Source organism: Haliotis cracherodii, unplaced genomic scaffold (genome assembly GCF_022045235.1).
Source record: "Haliotis cracherodii isolate W230 unplaced genomic scaffold, xgHalCrac1.p SCAF_3, whole genome shotgun sequence".
NCBI classification, from domain to species: domain Eukaryota; kingdom Metazoa; phylum Mollusca; class Gastropoda; order Lepetellida; family Haliotidae; genus Haliotis; species Haliotis cracherodii.
This window is the reverse complement of record NW_027266286.1, coordinates 45287871-45314447: the sequence shown is the minus strand read 5'-3', so window position 1 is coordinate 45314447 and position 26577 is coordinate 45287871. Positions and strand designations below refer to the sequence as shown.

Here is a 26577-nt window from a genome sequence, read left to right as displayed (position 1 = left end):
TAAACTAGTGATTGGCATTATGAGCATCGATCAATGAAATTTGGATGCGAGGGGTAGCTTAAACGTTCTAAACTTTAAGGATGATGTTTCTTCCCTTGTCATTGTTAAGAGGTTGGCAGCGGGGTTCAAAATGGAAAGAGAGAGCCTTGAAGATGATCTAAAATAAGGACGACCTTGAAGACATGATATGATTAATGCTGATCGACGATTCACTATGCCTCTCATAGCTAATACAGTAGGCATCTCTCATGAGAGAGTTGAGAACATTCTTTTCAAGGAACAGGGTATGACAAAGATTTCAGCACGTTGGCGTCCAAGTCTTCTGACTCCTGATTAGAAACGCCCCATCTTCATCATCCCTGTTGTGAATCTACGTCGCTTGATACAGGCCCAGTTGCTTTTGTTGATCGATTTGTAATTATGAGCCTTTGGTTCACCACTATCGGCCAGACAGTCAACAGTCAACAACAGCCAAAGCAAGGGAAAAACAAAGTTTGTTCCGTAAGCTGGCATTGTGATCCTACAAACACTGCTGGAGTATTTCCAGAAAAGTCAGAACATTAATGTCCAATGTAATGCTGATCAGCTTATGCAGCTGCGTGAGAATACCGAGGTTAAACGTCCTGAAAAATTCAATCAAGTTGTGTAGTTCCCCGAGGGGAATGCACATGATTGTGGCTTTGTACTTTGTATCGATCTTCGGCCGCGTCACATCAACAGACGTTATAATATGATCCTTGTTGTTACCCTTCCTGGCACTCGACATTAAGGGGACATAAACAAGGACTGGTCGGCTGGGAGTCAGCATACTCTGTATGAGTGCGGTATTCACGTCAAAGTTTCGGCATGGTATCTCATGGGGGCTCAAATGCGCAATATATATATACAATAATCTTGAACTCAACATTGCACCCCATTCGGCCTTACCTCGCAAACTAGAGTCATATCAGTTTGATGTTAAACATAATACAAAGGGAGATAACCTGTCATCCAGATGGAACAAGCTCGTTTATGGAAATGCCACTTACATGGTGCTGTTTAGAGCTGTTTGAAAGGTCATAGATTGGTATACTCAACAGCATGTGTCTCGACAAACAAACAGTTTGCTTTTAATTTTTTTCAGGCAATTACTCCTGCAAGGCAACGGCAGGGCAGTCTTCTAAGGCCATAGCTGTATCTCTCCTGGTGTATAAAGTCCCGGCTGTGACGCTGTCACCGTCTACTTTGTCCCTGCGGGAAGGGGATCAGAGGAACTTTACCTGCCAGGTTAACAACGCACCTGCTGTGAAGACGGTCCCGAGGAGTCTGGTCTGGTGCGAGTCAGATCAAGTTGTCACAGGTTAGTGTTTCATATGTGCATATGTTTTGCGTAAATTGGCATGTTGTTTGTTTGTTTGTTTGTTTGTTGTTTAATGCCGCACTCAGCAATATTCCAGCTACATGACGGCTTAATTGGCATGTGAATAGCAGCTTATGAATATTGTATGGATAAGAACGTCCATGCCGTAGGAGTTGTTGTAGTCGAATAGAGAGGATACATATTCCTTAGATACAACATGTGACCCATGGTGTACCTATATCCACTTTACACGAGGCAATTATAATAATACACACTGATATGCTTTGATCTGCTAAAAACACACAATAGTATTCCGTGAAAGGAGTAGCCGTTCAATATAATTTGTTTTCCCTGATCAATCATGGCCAGCTAACAATTTGTTTGGGAGGAAAACCTGAGAACAAGATAGTTTCTTTATTGGAATGAATTAGTTTTTTGACAACATAGAAACATCATTTTTCTTCAGTAGTATGACCCAGTAGTAAAACGTAGCTGTGAGCTTAATCTCGTGATTGGTTCTCAATGACAAATACGTTCGGGTGTGTCGAATCAAAACAAATACAGCAAGACCCAGAGGGGCACCCGTACGGAGGATGAGGAGGCAGGGACATTCATTATATGAAGCCTGACCCCAGGGCGACAGATGGCCATGAAGTACATGGAATGTTTACATCTGAATAGAAGGAGACCTGTGTGAGGTTCGAAACAATGTAAAGTGCATAATGCAATGACGTGGAAGGAGGCGTGGCGAATGACTTTGTACATATTGTGTACATAATGAGAGATAATTGTTGACATGCATGTATTGAAGCGTTGGAAGAATTAATGCCTAAAGATGTTAATGTATTGAGGTGTTGATGTTGAGATGTATTAATGTGTGCTGATATTGATGTATTGATGTATTGATGTTCTGTCATTGTTGCGATGATAAATTGATGTTTTAGTAGAGATTTAGAGATAGATTATTAGTGCAAAATTAGAGTATGTGTAAGTAGGGTTAACCTTAACTATTGGGAAAGTGTATGTTAGAGGGACAGAGGGTGTATGTGAAGGATGTGAAGTGTGTGAAGTATGTGAAGTGTGTGAAGTATGTGAAGTGTGTGAAGTATGTGAAGTGTGTGTGAAGGATGTGAAGTGTGTGAAGTATGTGAAGTGTGCGTGAAGGATGTGAAGTGTGTGAAGTATGTGAAGTGTGTGAAGTATGTGAAGTGTGTGAAGTATGTGAAGTGTGTGAAGTATGTGAAGTGTGTGAAGTGTGTGAAGTATGTGTGAAGGATGTGAAGTGTGTGAAGTATGTGAAGTGTGTGAAGTATGTGAAGTGTGTGTGAAGTATGTGAAGTGTGTGAAGTATGTGAAGTATGTGAAGTGTGTGAAGTATGTGAAGTGTGTGAAGTATGTGTGAAGGATGTGAAGTGTGTGAAGTATGTGAAGTGTGTGAAGTATGTGAAGTGTGTGTGAAGTATGTGAAGTGTGTGAAGTATGTGAAGTGTGTGAAGTATGTGAAGTGTATGTGAAGTATGTGAAGTGTGTGAAGTGTGTGAAGTATGTGAAGTATGTGAAGTGTGTGAAGTATGTGAAGTGTGTGAAGGATGTGAAGTGTGTGAAGTATGTGTGAAGTATGTGAAGTATGTGAAGTGTGTGTGAAGGATGTGAAGTGTGTGAAGTATGTGAAGTGTGTGAAGTATGTGTGAAGTATGTGAAGTGTGTGAAGTATGTGAAGTGTGTGAAGTATGTGAAGTGTGTGAAGTATGTGAAGTGTATGTGAAGTATGTGAAGTGTGTGAAGTGTGTGAAGTGTGTGAAGTATGTGAAGTGTGTGAAGTATGTGAAGTGTGTGAAGTATGTGAAGTGTGTGTGAAGTATGTGAAGTGTGTGAAGTATGTGAAGTGTGTGTGAAGGATGTGAAGTGTGTGTGAAGGATGTGAAGTGTGTGAAGTATGTGAAGTGTGTGTGAAGGATTTGAAGAGTGTGAAGTATGTGAAGTGTGTGTGAAGGATGTGAAGTGTGTGTGAAGGATGTGAAGAGTGTGAAGTGTGTGAAGGGTGATAGTGGAAGGTAGCTGAATGGGTGTGAGTGCATTGGATACATCATTGCCAACATAATTCTTAATCTTATTTAATAAATATATTCTTAATCCATATTTGGTTTGTGTTATTACTCCGTGTTGTGACGCATGGAGAGTTGTACCCTGGATATGTGAATGTGGTACAGGTGCCTTTTTAGAGAAAAACGTTCCATCTTGACGCACTGACGGAAAACAATATTGTCTCTTAACAAAATCCCAAACTACATCCAGATTACAGTATACGATATTTGAACATATGTGCACTGTATTACTTGACTCTAAATACCAAAATTGTGGAGGGGTAACAGATAACATGATTATTTTTCTCTTAGACCAATCGAAGATCGTGAGAGTGAGGGATGGGATGGAGATTCTGATGATGAACTCGTCCGACAGAGCTGGAGTCTACAAGTGTGGTGTCATCAATTGTACAAAAACAGCAACGCTTGTTATCACCAAACCTGAAGGTAATTTCTATTTCAGATGATCACGCATGTAATAGTAGCCTTATATATTGTATATTCATGTGTAACGTTTTATGTACCTTCGACAAATGTTGTACTTTGCTTGTGTTGACCATAGGTTGCTTTTTGCAAGAATGGTGACCAAGCATTCAAATATGGTCAGTTTAATTAATTCATGGGTGGAAACTGCCTTTAGGTATTTATGTGTATTAATGCTGCATCTGCTAACAGCCCCGATTAGTCTACTTGATAACATGACGCTGTTGTTATACACACTGAAATACTGTTTAAAGCCTTCTTTGATGCAACTCACTCATTTACAAGTAATGTGAATACTATTTTGCTTGGCTTCGTTGAAACCTACATCTACATAGCACCTAACTAACACAGGTTACATGTGGTATATCCTCAGTCATGATTTTTGGGCACGGTTGGCCTAGTAGTTTAAGGCGCAGCAACTCGCTGTGCAGAGTTGCGCCCCTTGGACATATGATTGTGGGCTATAATCCCGGTTTGCCACGATTATGTTTTTAGGTTTGTCAGCACCATACCCGTGCTTGTGGGTTTCACTGAAGTGGTAAACGTCTGAGACCTGCATCACTTCGGGCTTTCCTCCCACACGAAGCTGACCCGCCGTGATATAAATGGAAGACTGTTAAAAGCCGCGTTAAACCCAACTCACTCACTCACTCAGACAAGATGTTTTGTACCCGGTCAGAAGAGATGGTAATGTGACTGTGAACACTCTGGCGCCTTATGGGGTAGCTTGGGTTGTATGCTCCCAAGGGAGCTGATAATGACATTTCAGTGCACGCTGATCCAATGACCAGGATTATAATAGTGTAGCGTCATGGGCATTCCCTTGCTGAATGGAATAACGCAGTATCAATGGACATACTATTACCACGCACTCTCACACATATGTACCAGCCGAAACTTGTTTATTCATGTCAGAAAAAAACTATGCAGTGTAATCATTGTCCAACTTCGTATCTATGACATGTATCTGTTTCCTACCTAAAGTCGATCTTACTTGTGGCTTGAAGTATGTGGTATGATCTCGGTGGAGAACAAGACATATCATAGAAATGTTGCGGGACACACAAAAGTCACTGGTGGAGTGAGTCGTCTTGTACGCCGCAATACCCAAACTTTATAACGTCGGCGGACATTAAGAAATGGGCTTCAAGTCACTATTAGTGCATGTTTAAAACCAAGACGTGTTAACTTGTTTCGTTTCAGTGATTGTAGAGGGACAGTGTAATCAGACGGATGGGACGTATATCCATGACAAAACAACGGTAGCAGTCCATTGTGATTTCAGAAGTAACACTTTTGCAAACCTATCTATCTCTTGCTCGAGAAAAGGAACTGAGATGTCAAAGTCTGACCGAATTTCCTATGAAACTGGACGTCAGCGCAGGAACCCTGGATTGTTCTATGCCCAGTTCCAATTTACTCCTGTCTTGCGCCGTGATAGAGGTAAGAAACAGTATTATGTTGAATTAAAGAGCCTGTACATCCACATAAGGTATTAGAAATCCGATTGATTGTTTGATTATTTCCTCAATAGCCCTTGTGGCATAAAATGTTTTCATGAACTGTTCACTCAAACCTCCACCTGCATTCTTTCGATATAGGTATTCATGTAGTTATTGTTTACTTTGTTTGTTGTTTAACACCGGACTGAGCAATATTCCAGCTCCATTACGGAAATCTGTGAATAATCGAGTCTAAACTAGTGACTGGCATTATGAGCATCGATCAATGAAATTTGGATGCGAGGGGTAGCCTAAACGTTCTAAACTTTAAGGATGATGTTTCTTCCCTTGTCATTGTTAAGAGGTTGGCAGCGGGGTTCAAAATGGAAAGAGAGAGCCTTGAAGATGATCTAAAATAAGGACGACCTTGAAGACATGATATGATTAATGATGATCGACGATTCACTATGCCTCTCATAGCTAATACAGTAGGCATCTCTCATGAGAGAGTTGAGAACATTCTTTTCAAGGAACAGGGTATGACAAAGATTTCAGCACGTTGGCGTCCAAGTCTTCTGACTCCTGATTAGAAACGCCCCATCTTCATCATCAAATAAACAATTTGCTTTTACTTATTTTCAGGCAATTACTCCTGCAAGGCAACGTCAGGGCAGTCTTCTAAGGCCATAGCTGTAACTCTCCTGGTGTATGAAGTCCCGACTGTGACGCTGTCACCGTCTACTTTGTCCCTGCAGGAAGGTGATCAGAGGAACTTTACCTGCCAGGTTAACAACGCACCTGCTGTGAAGACGGTCCCGGGGAGTCTGGTCTGGTGCGAGTCAGATCAAGTTGTCACAGGTTAGTGTTTCATATGTGCATATGTTTTGCGTTAATTGGCATATGAATAGCAGCTTATGAATATTGCATGGATAAGAACGTCCACGCCGTAGGAGTTGTTAGAGTCGAATAGAGAGGGTACATATTCCTTAGATACAACATGTGACCCACGGTGTACCTATATCCACTTTATACAAGACAATTATAATAATACACACTGATATGCTTTGATCTGCTAAAAACACACAATAGTATTCTGTGAAAGGAGGAGCCGTTCAATATAATTTGTTTTCCCTGATTAATCATGGCCAGCCAACAATTTGTTTGGGAGGAAAACCTGAAAACAACATAGTTTCTTTACTGGAATAATTTAGTTTTTTGACAACATCGAAACATCATTTTTCTTCAGTAGTATGACCCAGTAGTAGAACGTAACTGTGAACTAAATCTCGTGATTGGTTCTAAATGACAAATACGTTCGGGTGTGTCGAATCAAAACAAATAAAGCGAGGATAGCTGTGTACGACCCATGTGTGACGCATGGAGAGTTGTACACTGGATTTGTGAATGTGGTACAGGTGCTCCTTTTAGAGAAAAACGTGCCATCTTGACGCACTGACGGAAAACAATATTGTCTCTTAACAAAATCCCAAAGTACATCCAGATTACAGTTTACGATATTTGAACATATGTGCACTGTATTACTTGACTCTAAATACAAAAATTGTGGCGGGGTAACAGATAACATGATTATTTTTCTCTTAGACCAATCGAAGATCGTGAGAGTGAGGGATGGGATGGAGATTCTGATGATGAACTCGTCCGACAGAGCTGAAGTCTACAAGTGTGGTGTCATCAATTGTACAGAAACAGCAACGCTTGTTATCACCAAACCTGAAGGTAATTTCTATTTCAGATGATCACGCATGTAACAATTGCCTTATATATTGTTTATTCATGTGTAACGTTTCATGTACCTTCGACAAATGTTGTACTTTGCTTGTGTTGACCATAGGTTGCTTTTTGCAAAAATGGTGACCAAGCATTCGAATATGGTTAGTTTAATTAATTCATGGGTGGAAACTGCCTTTAGGTATTTATGTGTATTAATGTTGCATTCGCTAGCAGCCCCGATTAGTCTACTTGATAACATGACACTGTCGCTATACACACTGAAATACTGTTTAAAGCGTCGTATGATGCAACTCACGTGAAATCTATTTTGCTTGGCTTCGGTGAAACCTTCACCTACATACCACCTAAACTAAAACACAGGTTACATGTGGTATATCTTCAGTCATGATTTTGTTGCACGGGTGGCCCAGTCGTTTAAGACGCCGCAATTGGCTGTGCAGAGTTGCGCCCCGTGGACACGCCAGAAACCTATGATTGTGTGTTCGAATCCCGATTCGCAACGATTATGTTTCTAGGTTTGTCAGCACCATACCCGTGCTCGTGGGTTTCACTGAAGTGGTAAACGTCTGAGACCTGCATCACTTCGGGCTTTCCTCCAACACGAAGCTGACACGCCGTGATTTAACTGGAATACTGTTAAAAGCCGTGTTAAACCAAACTCGCTCACTCACACAGGCAAGATGTTTTGTACCCGGTCAGAAGAGATGGTAATGTGACTGTGAACCTTCTGGCGCCTTATGATGTACCTTTTGTATGCTTCCAAGGGAGCTGATAATGACATTTCAGTGCACACTGATCCAATGACCAGGATTATAATAGTGTAGCGTCATGGTCATTCCCTTGCTGAATGGAATAACGCAGTATCAATGAACATACTATTACCACGCACTCTCACACATCTGTACCAGCCGAAACTTGTTTGTTCCTGTCAGAAAAATCAATGCAGTGTAATCAATATCCAACTTCGTATCTATGACATTTATCTGTTTCCTACCTAAAGTCGATCTCACTTGTGGCTTGAAGTATGTGGTATGATCTCGGTGGAGAACAAGACATATCAAAGAAATGTTTCCGGACACACACAAAAGTCACTGGTGGAGTGAGTCGTCTTGTACGCCGCAATACCCCAGCTTTATAATATCGGCGGACATTAAGAAATGGGCTTCAAGTCACTATTAGTGCATGTTTAAAACCAAGACGTGTTAACTTGTTTCGTTTCAGTGATTGTAGTGGGACAGTGTAATCAGACGGATGGGACGTATATCCATGGCAAAACAACGGTAGCAGTCCATTGTGATTTCAGAAGTAACACTTTTGCAAACCTTTCTGTCTCTTGCTTGAGAAAAGGAACTGAGATGTCAAAGTCTGACCGAATTTCCTATGAAACTGGACTTCAGCGCAGGAACCCTGGATTGTTCTATGCCCAGTTCCAATTTACTCCTGTCTTGCGCCGTGATAGAGGTAAGAAACAGTGTGATGTTGAATTAAAGAGCCTGTACATCTAAATAAGGTATTAGAAATCCGATTGATTGTTTGATTATTTCCTCAATAGCCCATGTGGCATAAAATGTTTTCATGAACTGTTCCCTCAAACCTCCACCTGCATTCTTTCGATATAGGTATTCATGTAGTTATTGTTTACTTTGTTTGTTGTTTAACACCGGACTGAGCAATGTTCCAGCTCCATTACGGAAATCTGTGAATAATCGAGTCTAAACTAGTGATTGGCATTATGAGCATCGATCAATGAAATTTGGATGCGAGGGGTAGCCTAAACGTTCTAAACTTTAAGGATGATGTTTCTTCCCTTGTCATTGTTAAGAGGTTGGCAGCGGGGTTCAAAATGGAAAGAGAGAGCCTTGAAGATGATCTAAAATAAGGACGACCTTGAAGACATGATATGATTAATGATGATCGACGATTCACTATGCCTCTCATAGCTAATACAGTAGGCATCTCTCATGAGAGAGTTGAGAACATTCTTTTCAAGGAAAAGGGTATGACAAAGGTTTCAGCACGTTGGCGTCCAAGTCTTCTGACTCCTGATTAGAAACGCCCCATCTTCATCATCAAACAAACAATTTGCTTTTACTTATTTTCAGGCAATTACTCCTGCAAGGCAACGTCAGGGCAGTCTTCTAAGGCCATAGCTGTATCTCTCCTGGTGTATGAAGTCCCGACTGTGACGCTGTCACCGTCTACTTTGTCCCTGCAGGAAGGTGATCAGAGGAACTTTACCTGCCAGGTTAACAACGCACCTGCTGTGAAGACGGTCCCGGGGAGTCTGGTCTGGTGCCAGTCAGATCAAGTTGTCACAGGTTAGTGTTTCATATGTGCATATGTTTTGCGTTAATTGGCATATGAATAGCAGCTTATGAATATTGCATGGATAAGAACGTCCACGCCGTAGGAGTTGTTAGAGTCGAATAGAGAGGGTACATATTCCTTAGATACAACACGTGACCCACGGTGTACCTATATCCACTTTATACAAGACAATTATAATAATACACACTGATATGCTTTGGTCTGCTTAAAACACACAATAGTATTTTGTGAAAGGTGGAGCTGTTCAATATAATTTGTTTTCCCTGATCAATCATGGCCAGCTAACAATTTGTTTTGGAGGAAAACCTGAAAACAACATAGTTTCTTTACTGGAATAATTTAGTTTTTTGACAACATCGAAACATCATTTTTCTTCAGTAGTATGACCCAGTAGTAAAACGTAACTGTGAACTAAATCTCGTGATTGGTTCTAAATGACAAATACGTTCGAGTGTGTCGAATCAAAACAAATAAAGCGAGGATAGCCGTGTACGACACATGCGTGACGCATGGAGAGTTGTACACTGGATTTGTGAATGTGGTACAGGTGCTCCTTTCAGAGAAAAACGTGCCATCTTGACGTACTGACGGAAAACAATATTGTCTCTTAACAAAATCCCAAACTACATCCCGATTACAGTTTACGATATTTGAACATATGTGCACTGTATTACTTGACTCTAAATACAAAAAATTGTGGCGGGGTAACAGATAACATGATTATTTTTCTCTTAGACCAATCGAAGATCGTGAGAGTGAGGGATGGGATGGAGATTCTGATGATGAACTCGTCCGACAGAGCTGGAGTCTACAAGTGTGGTGTCATCAATTGTACAGAAACAGCAACGCTTGTTATCACCAAACCTGAAGGTAATTTCTATTTCAGATCATCACGCTTGTAACAATTGCCTTATATATTGTTTATTCATGTGTAAACTTTTATGTACCTTCGGCAAATGTTATACTTTGCTTGAATGTGTTGACCATAGGTTGCTTTTTGCAAAAAATGGTGACCAAGCATTCAAATATGGTCAGTTTAATTAATTCATGGGTGGAAACTGCCTTTAGGTATTTATGTGTATTAATGTTGCATTCGCTAGCAGCCCCGATTAGTCTACTTGATAACATGACACTGTCGCTATACACACTGAAATACTGTTTAAAGCGTCGTATGATGCAACTCACGTGAAATCTATTTTGCTTGGCTTCGGTGAAACCTTCACCTACATACCACCTAAACTAAAACACAGGTTACATGTGGTATATCTTCAGTCATGATTTTGTTGCACGGGTGGCCCAGTCGTTTAAGACGCCGCAATTGGCTGTGCAGAGTTGCGCCCCTTGGACACATCAGAAACCTATGATTGTGTGTTCGAATCCCGATTCGCAACGATTATGTTTCTAGGTTTGTCAGCACCATACCCGTGCTCGTGGGTTTCACTGAAGTGGTAAACGTCTGAGACCTGCATCACTTCGGGCTTTCCTCCAACACGAAGCTGACACGCCGTGATATAACTGGAATACTGTTAAAAGCCGTGTTAAACCCAACTCACTCACTCACACAGGCAAGATGTTTTGTACCCGGTCAGAAGAGATGGTAATGTGACTGTGAACCTTCTGGCGCCTTATGATGCACCTTTTGTATGCTCCCAAGGGAGCTGATAATGACATTTCACTGCACACTGATCCAATGACCAGGATTATAATAGTGTAGCGTCATGGTCATTCCCTTGCTGAATGGAATAACGCAGTATCAATGAACATACTATTACCACGCACTCTCACACATCTGTACCCGCCGAAACTTGTTTGTTCCTGTCAGAAAAATCAATGCAGTGTAATCAATATCCAACTTCGTATCTATGACATGTATCTGTTTCCTACTTAAAGTCGATCTTACTTTGGCTTGAAGTATGTGGTATGATCTCGGTGGAGAACAAGACATATCAAAGAAATGTTTCCGGACACACACAAAAGTCACTGGTGGAGTGAGTCGTCTTGTACGCCGCAATACCCCAGCTTTATAATATCGGCGGACATTAAGAAATGGGCTTCAAGTCACTATTAGTGCATGTTGAAAATCAAGACGTATTAACTTGTTTCGTTTCAGTGATTGTAGAGGGACAGTGTAATCAGACGGATGGGACGTATATCCATGGCAAAACAACGGTAGCAGTCCATTGTGATTTCAGAAGTAACACTTTTGCAAACCTATCTGTCACTTGCTTGAGAAAAGGAACTGAGATGTCAAAGTCTGACCGAATTTCCTATGAAACTGGACGTCAGCGCAGCAACTCTGGATTGTTCTATGCCCAGTTCCAATTTACTCCTGTCTTGCGCCGTGATAGAGGTAAGAAACAGTGTGATGTTGAATTAAAGAGCCTGTACATCTAAATAAGGTATTAGAAATCCGATTGATTGTTTGATTATTTCCTCAATAGCCCTTGTGGCATAAAATGTTTTCATGAACTGTTCACTCAAACCTCCACCTGCATTCTTTCGATATAGGTATTCATGTAGTTATTGTTTACTTTGTTTGTTGTTTAACACCGGACTGAGCAATAGTCCAGCTCCATTACGGAAATCTGTGAATAATCGAGTCTAAACTAGTGATTGGCATTATGAGCATCGATCAATGAAATTTGGATGCGAGGGGTAGCCTAAACGTTCTAAACTTTAAGGATGATGTTTCTTCCCTTGTCATTGTTAAGAGGTTGGCAGCGGGGTTCAAAATGGAAAGAGAGAGCCTTGAAGATGATCTAAAATAAGGAGGACCATGAAGACATGATATGATTAATGATGATCGACGATTCACTATGCCTCTCATAGCTAATACAGTAGGCATCTCTCATGAGAGAGTTGAGAACATTCTTTTCAAGGAACAGGGTATGACAAAGATTTCAGCACGTTGGCGTCCAAGTCTTCTGACTCCTGATTAGAAACGCCCCATCTTCATCATCAAACAAACAATTTGCTTTTACTTATTTTCAGGCAATTACTCCTGCAAGGCAACGGCAGGGCAGTCTTCTAAGGCCATAGCTGTATCTCTCCTGGTGTATGAAGTCCCGACTGTGACGCTGTCACCGTCTACTTTGTCCCTGCAGGAAGGTGATCAGAGGAACTTTACCTGCCAGGTTAACAACGCACCTGCTGTGAAGACGGTCCCGGGGAGTCTGGTCTGGTGCCAGTCAGATCTAGTTGTCACAGGTTAGTATTTCATATGTGCATATGTTTTGCGTTAATTGGCATGTGAATAGCAGCTTATGAATATTGCATGGATAAGAACGTCCACGCCGTAGGAGTTGTTAGAGTCGAATAGAGAGGGTACATATTCCTTAGATACAACATGTGACCCACGGTGTACCTATATCCACTTTATACGAGACAATTATAATAATACACACTGATATGCTTTGATCTGCTTAAGACACACAATAGCATTTCGTGAAAGGGGGCGCCATTCAATATAATTTGTTTTCCCTGATCAATCATTGCCAGCTAACAATTTGTTTTGGAGGAAAACCTGAAAACAACATAATTTCTTTACTGGAATAATTTAGTTTTTTGACAACATCGAAACATCATTTTTCTTCAGTAGTATGACCCAGTAGTAAAACGTAACTGTGAACTAAATCTCGTGATTGGTTCTAAATGACAAATACGTTCGGGTGTGTCGAATCAAAACAAATAAAGCGAGGATAGCCGTGTACGACCCATGTGTGACGCATGGAGAGTTGTACACTGGATTTGTGAATGTGGTACAGGTGCTCCTTTCAGAGAAAAACGTGCCATCTTGATGCACTGACGGAAAACAATATTGTCTCTTGACAAAATCCCAAACTACATCCCGATTACAGTTTACGATATTTGAACATATGTGCACTGTATTACTTGACTCTAAATACCAAAATTGTGGCGGGGTAACAGATAACATGATTATTTTTCTCTTAGACCAATCGAAGATCGTGAGAGTGAGGGATGGGATGGAGATTCTGATGATGAACTCGTCCGACAGAGCTGGAGTCTACAAGTGTGGTGTCATCAATTGTACAGAAACAGCAACGCTTGTTATCACCAAACCTGAAGGTAAATTTCTATTTCAGTTTTCACGCTTGTAACAATTGCCTTATATATTGTTTATTCATGTGTAACGTTTTATGTACCTTCGGCAAATGTTGTACTTTGCTTGTGTTGACCATAGGTTGTTTTTTGCAAAAATGGTGACCAAGCATTCAAATATGGTTAGTTTAATTAATTCATGGGTGGAAACTGCCTTTAGGTATTTATGTGTATTAATGTTGCATTCGCTAGCAGCCCCGATTAGTCTACTTGATAACATGACACTGTCGCTATACACACTGAAATACTGTTTAAAGCGTCGTATGATGCAACTCACGTGAAATCTAGTTTGCTTGGCTTCGGTGAAACCTTCACCTACATACCACCTAAACTAAAACACAGGTTACATGTGGTATATCTTCAGTCAGGATTTTGTTGCACGGGTGGCCCAGTCGTTTAAGACGCCGCAATTGGCTGTGCAGAGTTGCACCCCGTGGACACGCCAGAAACCTATGATTGTGTGTTCGAATCCCGATTTGCAACGATTATGTTTCTAGGTTTGTCAGCACCATACCCGTGCTCGTGGGTTTCACTGAAGTGGTAAACGTCTGAGACCTGCATCACTTCCGGCTTTCCTCCAACACGAAGCTGACACGCCGTGATATAACTGGAATACTGTTAAAAGCCGTGTTAAACCAAACTCGCTCACTCACACAGGCAAGATGTTTTGTACCCGGTCAGAAGAGATGGTAATGTGACTGTGAACCTTCTGGGGCCTTATGATGCACCTTTTGTATGCTCCCAAGGGAGCTTATAATGACATTTCACTGCACACTGATCCAATGACCAGGATTATAATAGTGTAGCGTCATGGTCATTCCCTTGCTGAATGGAATAACGCAGTATCAATGAACATACTATTACCACGCACTCTCACACATCTGTACCAGCCGAAACTTGTTTGTTCCTGTCAGAAAAATCAATGCAGTGTAATCAATATCCAACTTCGTATCTATGACATTTATCTGTTTCCTACCTAAAGTCGATCTCACTTGTGGCTTGAAGTATGTGGTATGATCTCGGTGGAGAACAAGACATATCAAAGAAATGTTTCCGGACACACACAAAAGTCACTGGTGGAGTGAGTCGTCTTGTACGCCGCAAAACCCCAGCTTTATAACGTCGGCGGACATTAAGAAATGGGCTTCAAGTCACTATTAGTGCATGTTTAAAACCAAGACGTGTTAACTTGTTTCGTTTCAGTGATTGTAGAGGGACAGTGTAATCAGACGGATGGGACGTATATCCATGGCAAAACAACGGTAGCAGTCCATTGTGATTTCAGAAGTAACACTTTTGCAAACCTATCTGTCTCTTGCTTGAGAAAAGGAACTGAGATGTCAAAGTCTGACCGAATTTCCTATGAAACTGGACTTCAGCGCAGGAACCCTGGATTGTTCTATGCCCAGTTCCAATTTACTCCTGTCTTGCGCCGTGATAGAGGTAAGAAACAGTGTGATGTTGAATTAAAGAGCCTGTACATCTAAATAAGGTATTAGAAATCCGATTGATTGTTTGATTATTTCCTCAATAGCCCTTGTGGCATAAAATGTTTTCATGAACTGTTCTCTCACACCTCCACCTGCATTCTTTCCATATAGGTATTCATGTAGTTATTGTTTACTTTGTTTGTTGTTTAACACCGGACTGAGCAATATTCCAGCTCCATTACGGAAATCTGTGAATAATCGAGTCTAAACTAGTGATTGGCATTATGAGCATCGATCAATGAAATTTGGATGCGAGGGGTAGCCTAAACGTTCTAAACTTTAAGGATGATGTTTCTTCCCTTGTCATTGTTAAGAGGTTGGCAGCGGGGTTCAAAATGGAAAGAGAGAGCCTTGAAGATGATCTAAAATAAGGACGACCTTGAAGACATGATATTATTAATGATGATCGACGATTCACTATGCCTCTCATAGCTAATACAGTAGGCATCCTCTAATGAGAGAGTTGAGAACATTCTTTTCAAGGAACAGGGTATGACAAAGATTTCAGCACGTTGGCGTCCAAGTCTTCTGACTCCTGATTAGAAACGCCCCATCTTCATCATCAAACAAACAATTTGCTTTTACTTATTTTCAGGCAATTACTCCTGCAAGGCAACGTCAGGGCAGTCTTCTAAGGCCATAGCTGTAACTCTCCTGGTGTATGAAGTCCCGACTGTGACGCTGTCACCGTCTACTTTGTCCCTGCAGGAAGGTGATCAGAGGAACTTTACCTGCCAGGTTAACAATGCACCTGCTGTGAAGACGGTCCCGGGGAGTCTGGTCTGGTGCCAGTCAGATCAAGTTGTCACAGGTTAGTGTTTCATATGTGCATATGTTTTGCGTTAATTGGCATATGAATAGCAGCTTATGAATATTGCATGGATAAGAACGTCCACGCCGTAGGAGTTGTTAGAGTCGAATAGTAGAGGGACATATTCCTTAGATACAACATGTGACCCACGGTGTACCTATATCCACTTTATACGAGACAATTATAATAATACACACTGATATGCTTTGGTCTGCTTAAAACACACAATAGTATTTTGTGAAAGGAGGAGCTGTTCAATATAATTTGTTTTCCCTGATCAATCATGGCCAGCTAACAATTTGTTTCGGAGGAAAACCTGAAAACAACATAGTTTCTTTACTGGAATAAATTAGTTTTTTGACAACATCGAAACATCATTTTTCTTCAGTAGTATGACCCAGTAGTAGAACGTAACTGTGAACTAAATCTCGTGATTGGTTCTAAATGACAAATACGTTCGGGTGTGTCGAATCAAAACAAATAAAGCGAGGATAGCCGTGTACGACCCATGCGTGACGCATGGAGAGTTGTACACTGGATTTGTGAATGTGGTACAGGTGCTCCTTTCAGAGAAAAACGTGCCATCTTGATGCACTGACGGAAAACAATATTGTCTCTTAACAAAATCCCAAACTACATCCAGATTACAGTTTACGATATTTGAACATATGTGCACTGTATTACTTGACTCTAAATACCAAAATTGTGACGGGGTAACAGATAACATGATTATTTTTCTCTTAGACCAATCGAAGATCGTGAGAGTGAGGGATGGGATGGAGATTCTGATGATGAACTCGTCCGACAGAGCTGGAGTCTACAAGTGTGGTGTCATCAATTGTACAGAAACAGCAACGCTTGTTATCACCAAACCTGAAGGTAATTTCTATTTCAGATGATCACGCTTGTAACAATTGCCTTATATATTGTTTATTCATGTGTAACGTTTTATGTACCTTCGGTAAATGTACTTTGCTTGTGTTGACCATAGGTTGCTTTTTGCAAAAATGGTGACCAAGCATTCAAATATGGTTAGTTTAATTAATTCATGGGTGGAAACTGCCTTTAGATATTTATGTGTATTAATGTTGCATTCGCTAGCAGCCCCGATGAGTCTACTTGATAACATGACACTGTCGCTATACACACTGAAATACTGTTTAAAGCGTCGTATGATGCAACTCACTAATTTACAAGTTATGTGAAATCTATTTTGCTTGGCTTCGGTGAAACCTTCACCTACATTACACCTTAACTAAAACACAGGTTACATGTGGTATATCTTCAGTCATGATTTTGTTGCACGGGTGGCCCAGTCGTTTAAGACGCTGCAATTGGCTGTGCAGAGTTGCGCCCCGTGGACACGCCAGAAACCTATGATTGTGTGTTCGAATCCCGATTCGCAACGATTATGTTTCTAGGTTTGTCAGCACCATACCCGTGCTCGTGGGTTTCACTGAAGTGGTAAACGTCTGAGACCTGCATCACTTCGGGCTTTCCTCCAACACGAAACTGACACTCCGTGATATAAATGGAATACTGTTAAAAGCCGTGTTAAACCCAACTCACTCACTCACACAGGCAAGATGTTTTGTACCCGGTCAGAAGAGATGGTAATGTGACTGTGAACCTTCTGGCGCCTTATGATGTACCTTTTGTATGCTCCCAAGGGAGCTGATAATGACATTTCAGTGCACACTGATCCAATGACCAGGATTATAACTGTGTAGCGTCATGGGCATTCCCTTGCTGAATGGAATAACGCAGTATCAATGAACATACTATTACCACGCACTCTCACACATCTGTACCAGCCGAAACTTGTTTGTTCCTGTCAGAAAAATCAATGCAGTGTAATCAATATCCAACTTCGTATCTATGACATGTATCTGTTTCCTACTTAAAGTCGATCTTACTTTGGCTTGAAGTATGTGGTATGATCTCGGTGGAGAACAAGACATATCATAGAAATGTTTCCGGACACACACAAAAGTCACTTGTGGAGTGAGTCGTCTTGTACGCCGCAATACCCCAGCTTTATAACGTCGGCGGACATTAAGAAATGGGCTTCAAGTCACTATTAGTGCATGTTTAAAACCAAGACGTGTTAACTTGTTTCGTTTCAGTGATTGTAGAGGGACAGTGTAATCAGACGGATGGGACGTATATCCATGGCAAAACAACGGTAGCAGTCCATTGTGATTTCAGAAGTAACACTTTTGCAAACCTATCTGTCACTTGCTTGAGAAAAGGAACTGAGATGTCAAAGTCTGACCGAATTTCCTATGAAACTGGACGTCAGCGCAGCAACTCTGGATTGTTCTATGCCCAGTTCCAATTTACTCCTGTCTTGCGCCGTGATAGAGGTAAGAAACAGTGTGATGTTGAATTAAAGAGCCTGTACATCTAAATTACGTATTAGAAATCCGATTGATTGTTTGATTATTTCCTCAATAGCCCTTGTGGCATAAAATGTTTTCATGAACTCTTCACTCACACCTCCACCTGCATTCTTTCGATATAGGTGTTCATGTAGTTATTGTTTACTTTGTTTGTTGTTTAACACCGGACTGAGCAATATTCCAGCTCCATTACGGAAATCTGTGAATAATCGAGTCTAAACTTGTGATTGGCATTATGAGCGTCGATCAATGAAATTTGGATGCGAGGGGTAGCCTAAACGTTCTAAACTTTAAGGATGATGTTTCTTCCCTTGTCATTGTTAAGAGGTTGGCAGCGGGGTTCAAAATGGAAAGAGAGAGCCTTGAAGATGATCTAAAATCTGGACGACCTTGAAGACATGATATTATTAATGATGATCGACGATTCACTATGCCTCTCATAGCTAATACAGTAGGCATCTCTCATGAGAGAGTTGAGAACATTCTTTTCAAGGAAAAGGGTATGACAAAGGTTTCAGCATGATGGCGTCCAAGTCTTCTGACTCCTGATTAGAAACGCCCCATCGCCATTTGATTTTACTTATTTTCAGGCAATTACTCCTGCAAGGCAACGTCAGGGCAGTCTTCTAAGGCCATAGCTGTATCTCTCCTGGTGTATGAAGTCCCGACTGTGACGCTGTCACCGTCTACTTTGTCCCTGCAGGAAGGTGATCAGAGGAACTTTACCTGCCAGGTTAACAACGCACCTGCTTTGAAGACGGTCCCGGGGAGTCTGGTCTGGTGCCAGTCGGATCAAGTTGTCACAGGTTAGTGTTTCATATGTGCATATGTTTTGCGTTAATTGGCATATGAATAGCAGCTTATGAATATTGCATGGATAAGAACGTCCACGCCGTAGGAGTTGTTAGAGTCGAATAGAGAGGGTACATATTCCTTAGATACAACATGTGACCCACGGTGTACCTATATCCACTTTATACGAGACAATTATAATAATACACACTGATATGCTTTGATCTGCTTAAGACACACAATAGCATTTCGTGAAAGGGGCGCCATTCAATATAATTTGTTTTCCCTGATCAATCATGGCCAGCTAACAATTTGTTTTGGAGGAAAACCTGAAAACAACATAGTTTCTTTACTGGAATAATTTAGTTTTTTGACAACATCGAAACATCATTTTTCTTCAGTAGTATGACCCAGTAGTAAAACGTAACTGTGAACTAAATCTCGTGATTGGTTCTAAATGACAAATACGTTCGGGTGTGTCGAATCAAAACAAATAAAGCGAGGATAGCCGTGTACGACCCATGCGTGACGCATGGAGAGTTGTACACTGGATTTGTGAATGTGGTACAGGTGCTCCTTTCAGAGAAAAACGTGCCATCTTGACGCACTGACGGAAAACAATATTGTCTCTTAACAAAATCCCAAACTACATCCAGATTACAGTTTACGATATTTGAACATATGTGCACTGTATTACTTGACTCTAAATACCAAAATTGTGGCGGGGTAACAGATAACATGATTATTTTTCTCTTAGACCAATCGAAGATCGTGAGAGTGAGGGATGGGATGGAGATTCTGATGATGAACTCGTCCGACAGAGCTGGAGTCTACAAGTGTGGTGTCATCAATTGTACAGAAACAGCAACGCTTGTTATCACCAAACCTGAAGGTAATTTCTATTTCAGATGATCACGCTTGTAACAATTGCCTTATATATAAATATGTGCCTGTGTGTACCTTTGTCGACTGTGTTTTTCTATTGTATTGACCACAAGTAGCTTTTTGCTGACCAGATATTCATGCATGGACTATTAAATAAATGGGTTAAAACTGCAAGACCTAATATACTATGCATTTAGTAATTTATATGTATTTTATGCATCATCTGCCCACAGCCCTGATTAGTTCCTTGGTATTTAGCATAACACTGCCGCGATACACACTGAAATACTTTTCAAAGCGCCGTGTGATCCAACTCCAATAATAGAATAGTATGTTCTGGGGCTTCTATGAACCATACACTTCCATATGATCTACTCTGAAACACAGGCTTCACGTTTGTATCTCCTTAGGCAAGAGGTTTTGTACCCAGTCGGAAGACATGGGGATGTGACTGAGAACTCTTTCTGGTGCCTAATAGGGCAGTTTGGGATGTGTACCCTCTGGGATCTGATTATGGCATTTCAGAGCACACTGATCCAATAATTAGAGTGATAATAGGGTTGGGCCGTGAGCATTCATTGCTGAATGTTATAACGCAGTATGAATGGACTTATTATCATTAAATATTATGTTTAAAGATATGACTGCAGATCATGAGATGGTCTGTTCTCACATCTTCAATGTATTCAGTTTGTTCTCTTGTAACAATTTCTTGCCGGTGCGTTACATTTAATTTACCTGTTTTCAGACAAAGCTTGTACAGAAACCACCGACACCAGAGGAACAGTGTGGCCCCAGACTGTCAGTAATACGACGATGGTGCTGCCGTGTCCTGGGGGATTTCTGGGTGCGTTTGTTGGTGTGCACTGTTTATTGCAATTGTCAGGGTAAATTGGTCAACTTTCAATTTAGAAGATCCCCCTCGGACCGCCACACAACCAGTTGATGTGATATATATATACAGGAAGACTCATAAGAAAAAATATCATTTTCTAATTTTTATCTTGTTAAACACTCATTGGCAGTCTTAAAAAAACCTTAAGACCCGAGGACCGCCCCAGTATAATTTGATATGCTGCCTGTCATCGTATCCCAAATGGCGTGGGACCCTGGACACTCTTGGTTTGTCTGGTCCGATGTTTTACAATTCCAATATTGCTGAATATATTTTCATCCTGTGTACAAACTTGTTTCTTATCGTTATCATATATGCACTATGAATAGAACAACTTCATTTACAAAGCTATAATATTTTGAAGGTAAAGTTCACCGTGTCTGTGACGTCACTGGGGAGTGGGGAGAATCAAACTACATAAACTGCGTGAGAGAAGAGATAGCGCAGATAGAGGAAGAGGTTGGTAAACATTGTGTTGGTGCCAAGCAGCGTATGTTTCTGACAATACAGAACATGTGTCAACTTCTTAGACGAACAGTAACAGACAAGCCATGGACAACATGTCACCAAGCACGATACGTTTCTGGTGTCCAATGCTTTCACCCAGAGGGGCACGGGAGGCCCAGACGTCTAAGGCGCCGCAATTCGCTGTGCAGAGTTGCGTCCTTTGGGCACGCCCGAAATCTATGATTGTGATTCGGATCCCGGTTCGCAACGATTATGTTTCTAGGTTTGTCAACACCATACCTGTGCTCGTGGGTTTCATCGAAGTGGTAAACGTCTGAGACCTGCATCACTTCGGGCTTTCCTCCCACATTAAGCTGACACGCCGTGATATAACTGGAATGCTGTTAAAAGCGGCGTTAAACATACCTTACTCTTTCTTCCAGATGTTGCGTGTTGAGTTATTTCATTCTCAGGTAGCTTCAATCACTGATAGAGGAAGGATTAGTGTAGCAGCGAACGTAAATCTGATGATAAACCTTATACGTTCACTTCTTCGATTTTCAATGAAATCAAACTGTTATTTCTGTTATATTACTTCAATAACCAATTTGTATAACGTTTCATTCAGGTGGCTGCAATCACTGAGGGAACTGCGTCCAGCGAGGCTGTCAAGAATGTGCTTGAGAACCTACAGAAGGCCACCGAGAACAACGACTCTTCCGCAGGAGATCTGGACAAATCCATTGACATCGTTGACAACATCGTTGCCGCAGTGAGCGGGCCTGCTTCCTCTGTTGCGGTAGACACAGCGTCAGTTAAGGTGGTTTGACAATTTCCAAAGTTGTTGCTGCAATGAACTTGATTTCTTTGTACCCTCTAGATACGTTGTCAGTGTTTTACAGGTGTTAGTCTGTGATGTTTCGATATGTCATTCCATTACATAAGCCCGTTTCCGTTTTTATGTTTGACACTTGAGACGTCACATATTACGTTCACAAGATAGTGACTTTTATTTAACACCGCATTGAACACTCTTTCAGTCCTATCAGGGCCAGGAATCTGAAGTTATGATTAAATCAAGGAATTTTGTTTTAATAATTTATTTTTTACTATCAGCCACTCCTCATCTTTATGTGCTTTTTTATACCACCAATAACATAAGTACAAGATATAATACAATCTGATAAAAAACGGAACCGAGCAGCAACCATCGTGTTGTATTTCATTGAAATATTCAATCAACAATATTTCGGTCATACGATTAAACGGAATCACCACCTCCTATGTTTTTTTGCATGTAAATTTGCGCGTTACTTGTTAGTAATTTAAATTATGATTTCCTTATTCATAGCTGATAGGTTTGTAACGCCTTCACGTCATGGGTGAAGACAGATAGGTGTACAATTAATATTATCCTCACAAAAAATAAACATTCTCTATTATGAGGATAACGTATGGCAGATCGTAAGTGGATTTGTGACCCAAAACAGCGTCTAACTTTCTCGCATAACGCTGGGGACAAGATACACAAGGACCACTAAAGCCTGAATGATCAGATGTCGCCCATACAGGATGACAACCCACACGTTACTTCCTGAGTATACAGCCTTTAACCTCACGTTACCGAAACTCGTGCGCCATTCGTAAACTGCTATATTGTTTTACATTGTATCTCAAACGTCATGTGCATGAAGCTGAAATTAATGAATTAATATTCATTCTGGCCTGATTTGAAGGCAAGCACAATGACCTTCTGAATAAGATTCGAACATTGTTCATCAGTTAATTCATCGATGCTTTATGTACGTTCTGTTGAGTTCAACATCCGTTCGTCTGTCGTCTACATTTCGGGCTGTGTCCTTTGAAGTAGCATTGTCTGTGAAGATGGAATATTCACTATTGCGTCCCCTGGTCATGCCAGGATCCTATGATTACGGTCTGCCAGCTTCACACCGTGCTCGTAGTATGCAACCATGTGGTAAACCTTTAAGGCATGCATCACTTTTCTCTCACAAATATTGGGAATGATTAAACTGAAAAATAACTATTCAAAGCGCCATTAACCCAAGTAAATGTACCTATCACCTTCTATTTTCAAACCTGTCGGAACCTTTCCAACTGACTATATGGGTAAATGATACCTTTGCTTGTACATGCTTTCCAAAAATATTAGATAATTATCTTTTTCTAGGATTACTTGTTTTTATAAGATTCTACTTTCAACTTGGCTGTAGGTAACGTTTGCTTATGCAATGACCTACGTCGTCTGTAAATACTGTCTTGGCTGCCACTGAACGGATGAAGCTGATACCTTCTTTGTTGTTCTCGCGTACGACTTGTATTAATAGTCAGGTAACTAATGACATGATACTTATACCGATAGTCAGCGAAAGTGACAGATTTGATGGCAACTTATTTCATGGGTACTTATCAGTCCTCGCTGTATTCTGCGGCCACAAAAATCAAACTTCTGTGGTCAATTTGTGTAAGTTCTGCAACCAAATTTTGATCAGTCTGCACACTATTCTGCAACTTTTTAAGCTTAGTTTTCCAGAATGTCGCAGTGGTGCACCTGTTCGCACCTAGCGATCATTAGTGTTAAAATACAGACATGTACTTTCATTAAGCAATAATACAAAAGTCATCTTCACTTCAAAACGAAATCAGGATACTGATTCCATTTAACCATTTCTCATAACGTAAACTGTTTAAAAGATTGTTTTTAATGTCTTTTTCTTTTTCACATATAACGCAAACGCCTGAAATAATTATTTAGAATTATTTATTCATTAAAATGCACAGTTCAAATAATGACTCTTCGTTTCACCCCTTGCACGTTTAAAACCAGCTTTTGACCCGGATGTTAAAATTCTGTAGTGTATTTGACAAAAAAAGATAGACGAAAATATTTGCACGATTTATGCACAAAAAGTGAATCGTGAAACACAGGGGAACTGTGCCAACAGTCACAGATTATCACATATTTGATGGCTACTTACAGCTATAGTCACATACAATCACATATTTGATGGCTACTTACAGCTATAGTCACAGATAATCATTTATTTGATGGCTGCTTACAGCTATAGTCACAGATAATCATTTATTTGATGGCTACTTACAGATATAGTCACAGATAATCCCATATTTGATGGCTACTTACAGCCATAGTCACAGATAATCACATATGTAGTGGCTACTCACAGCTATTATATAGTCACAGATGATCACACCTCTGATGGCTACTTACAGCTATAGTCACAGGTTACCACTGACGTCAATAATGACAGGTAACCAATGACTTGATGAATTCTTTCATCAATAGACAATGGTAACTACAAACTTGATGCAGACATCTAGCAATAGTCACATGTAACCATCGACATGCAGAAGATCTATACCAATAGTCATCTGATTTGGTATAAAGTTATTTATATTTTGTTTTCAGTCCTTTGTTAATGTGATCGACAACATTTTATCTGTCGACACAAGTAAACAGGATTGGCAACAGGTTCAAAAGAAGGCAAGTACAAATTGTGTTCTTATCACAGGTTCATTTTTCATCTTTCTTCCTCTATGGTGTTAGGTGTGGGATGTTTGACGCCTTATTATTGGCCTCGTCCCCGCTGAGATTCCGGTTTCGAATTGGTCCCCAGCAACCTACGCTGGTCGTGAGAGGCGACTTATTGGGTCGGGTGGTCAGACTCGATGACTGTGTAGACGGTGTGTCATCGTACCCCGACGGATTTTCTTACTCGAATATTTACAAGCCACCTTCGCAGGATTTTGGCTGAGTATGGCGTTAAACAACAAACAAAACAAACAAAACATGTTCGTGTTTAACTATACATATCTTTCAATTATAGGTGAGTATTCACGGTCATTACTGAGTGATATTTAAGGGTTGAAGACGTTAGGTAACACTTGATCTGAAGACGTCTCAATTTAATTTCCTGTCTACAAAGGTCATGTGGGTCTTATTCATACCGCCCTTGCCATGAAACTGCCAATCGTCTTTTCAAATGCACACATCTACCGGTGCCTCTATCTTTATGGCGAATTTATGGGGACGGATATCGTCTGTGTACCTTTGATACTTTGGTTGTATGTTTATAATCACTTCGCGAAAGGACAAATTTGTCTAAAAAATACCGCGACTCTTGAAATAGCGCGGTATTGTAAATTTGATTTGACATTCCACATTCCACCATTCACGTTTAATTTGGTTTGTGTGTCAGTTTTTTGCTATACAGTCGAACTCGTGGGGACCTGGAAATAAGTTCGAGGTATCCGGGGCTCGATATAAACAACAAAGTGATTTTCCGAAAACCTAACATCATATTAAGAGAGATTATTACATGTAATCTAGTGCTTTTTGTTTATATTGTACATTTCAAGAGCGATAACCATATTGTAACAACTAATATAATACATGTATCATGTAATATTGTTTTAATTAAGTTATTCATCTATGCCATTAACTTCTGGTGAGCTTATGAGTCATAGCTCGAATAATAGATTCACTATCATAATCTTAATCCATTTTACTCATTGTTCTATTTGCCCATGTCACCGGCAATCAAGTGAAAACACTTCAGTAACTTGATGCCGATGTGTATAAAATAATCAGCTTGAACCTTTTGAGGTAAGGTGTGCTTTTTAATAAGGTTAGTTTTGATTGTGGGTGTGGACGTTATGTTTTATTTGGAACAGTTCGAGTTATTAGGGGAATGTTATGCTTAATTTGGATACTTGGGACTCCAAAATGGGTTCGAGACAACAGGGTCTTCGACACACTCAGTTCGACAGATCCGAGTAAAAATGATGCTAAATATAGAGAGAATTCGAAGGGACTTGAAGATAAGTGCGGTAGAACAGGGAATTCGACATATCGAAGTTCGAACTGCATATCAATCTAACAGTTTCTTGGTTTGTTGTTTAACGCCGCTCTCAGCAATATTCCAGATATATGACTGTAAATAATCGAGTCTGGACCAGACAATCCAGTGATTGCGATCATGAACCTCGATCCATGTAATTGGGATACGATGACATGCATCAACCATGTCAGCGAGCCTGACCACCCGATCCCGTTAGTAGCCTTGTACGACAAGCATATAGTCGCCTTTTACGGTAAGCATGCGTTGCTGAAGACCTATTCTACTCATGTTACGAGAGAATGTTAAAAAGACAACACCCTGACCGTGGTTTGTGTGTCAGTTTTATGTTACATATCAATCAGACCGTTGAGCATGTGTAGTGGTTACTATTACTCTACTTTCAGATTATGATATTCCTGTATGTCCTT

The 26577-nt window shown here is 40.6% G+C and overlaps 2 protein-coding genes across 2 annotated transcripts in view; both read left to right on the top strand.

Annotated features, from left to right (window-relative positions):
• Window positions 1–26577, top strand: part of LOC139475974 (uncharacterized) — an 89116-nt gene that overhangs the window by 44932 nt on the left and 17607 nt on the right. The window contains exons 14-19 of the mRNA XM_071259196.1: window positions 9203–9418; window positions 10164–10298; window positions 20676–20774; window positions 21187–21281; window positions 21898–22089; window positions 24718–24792. Of these exons, the coding sequence (XP_071115297.1) occupies window positions 9203–9418; window positions 10164–10298; window positions 20676–20774; window positions 21187–21281; window positions 21898–22089; window positions 24718–24792 (812 nt within the window). The remainder of the gene's footprint in view (window positions 1–9202; window positions 9419–10163; window positions 10299–20675; window positions 20775–21186; window positions 21282–21897; window positions 22090–24717; window positions 24793–26577) is intronic.
• Window positions 215–8605, top strand: LOC139474018 (contactin-5-like). Its single transcript, XM_071256874.1, has 7 exons — window positions 215–284; window positions 1124–1339; window positions 3736–3870; window positions 5110–5349; window positions 5991–6206; window positions 6951–7085; window positions 8448–8605. The coding sequence occupies exons 1-7, from the start codon at window positions 215–217 to the stop codon at window positions 8603–8605; spliced, it is 1170 nt and encodes a 389-aa protein (XP_071112975.1).

What these genes read in the sequence shown, in the direction of transcription:
- LOC139474018 (XM_071256874.1), top strand. Translation starts at nt 215, where the DNA reads ATGCCTCTCATAGCTAATACAGTAGGCATCTCTCATGAGAGAGTTGAG. An exon ending in CATTCTTTTCAAGGAACAGG is followed by an intron (nt 285 to 1,123) that starts GTATGACAAAGA and finishes AATTTTTTTCAG; the next exon opens with GCAATTACTCCTGCAAGGCA. An exon ending in GTCAGATCAAGTTGTCACAG is followed by an intron (nt 6,207 to 6,950) that starts GTTAGTGTTTCA and finishes TTTTTCTCTTAG; the next exon opens with ACCAATCGAAGATCGTGAGA.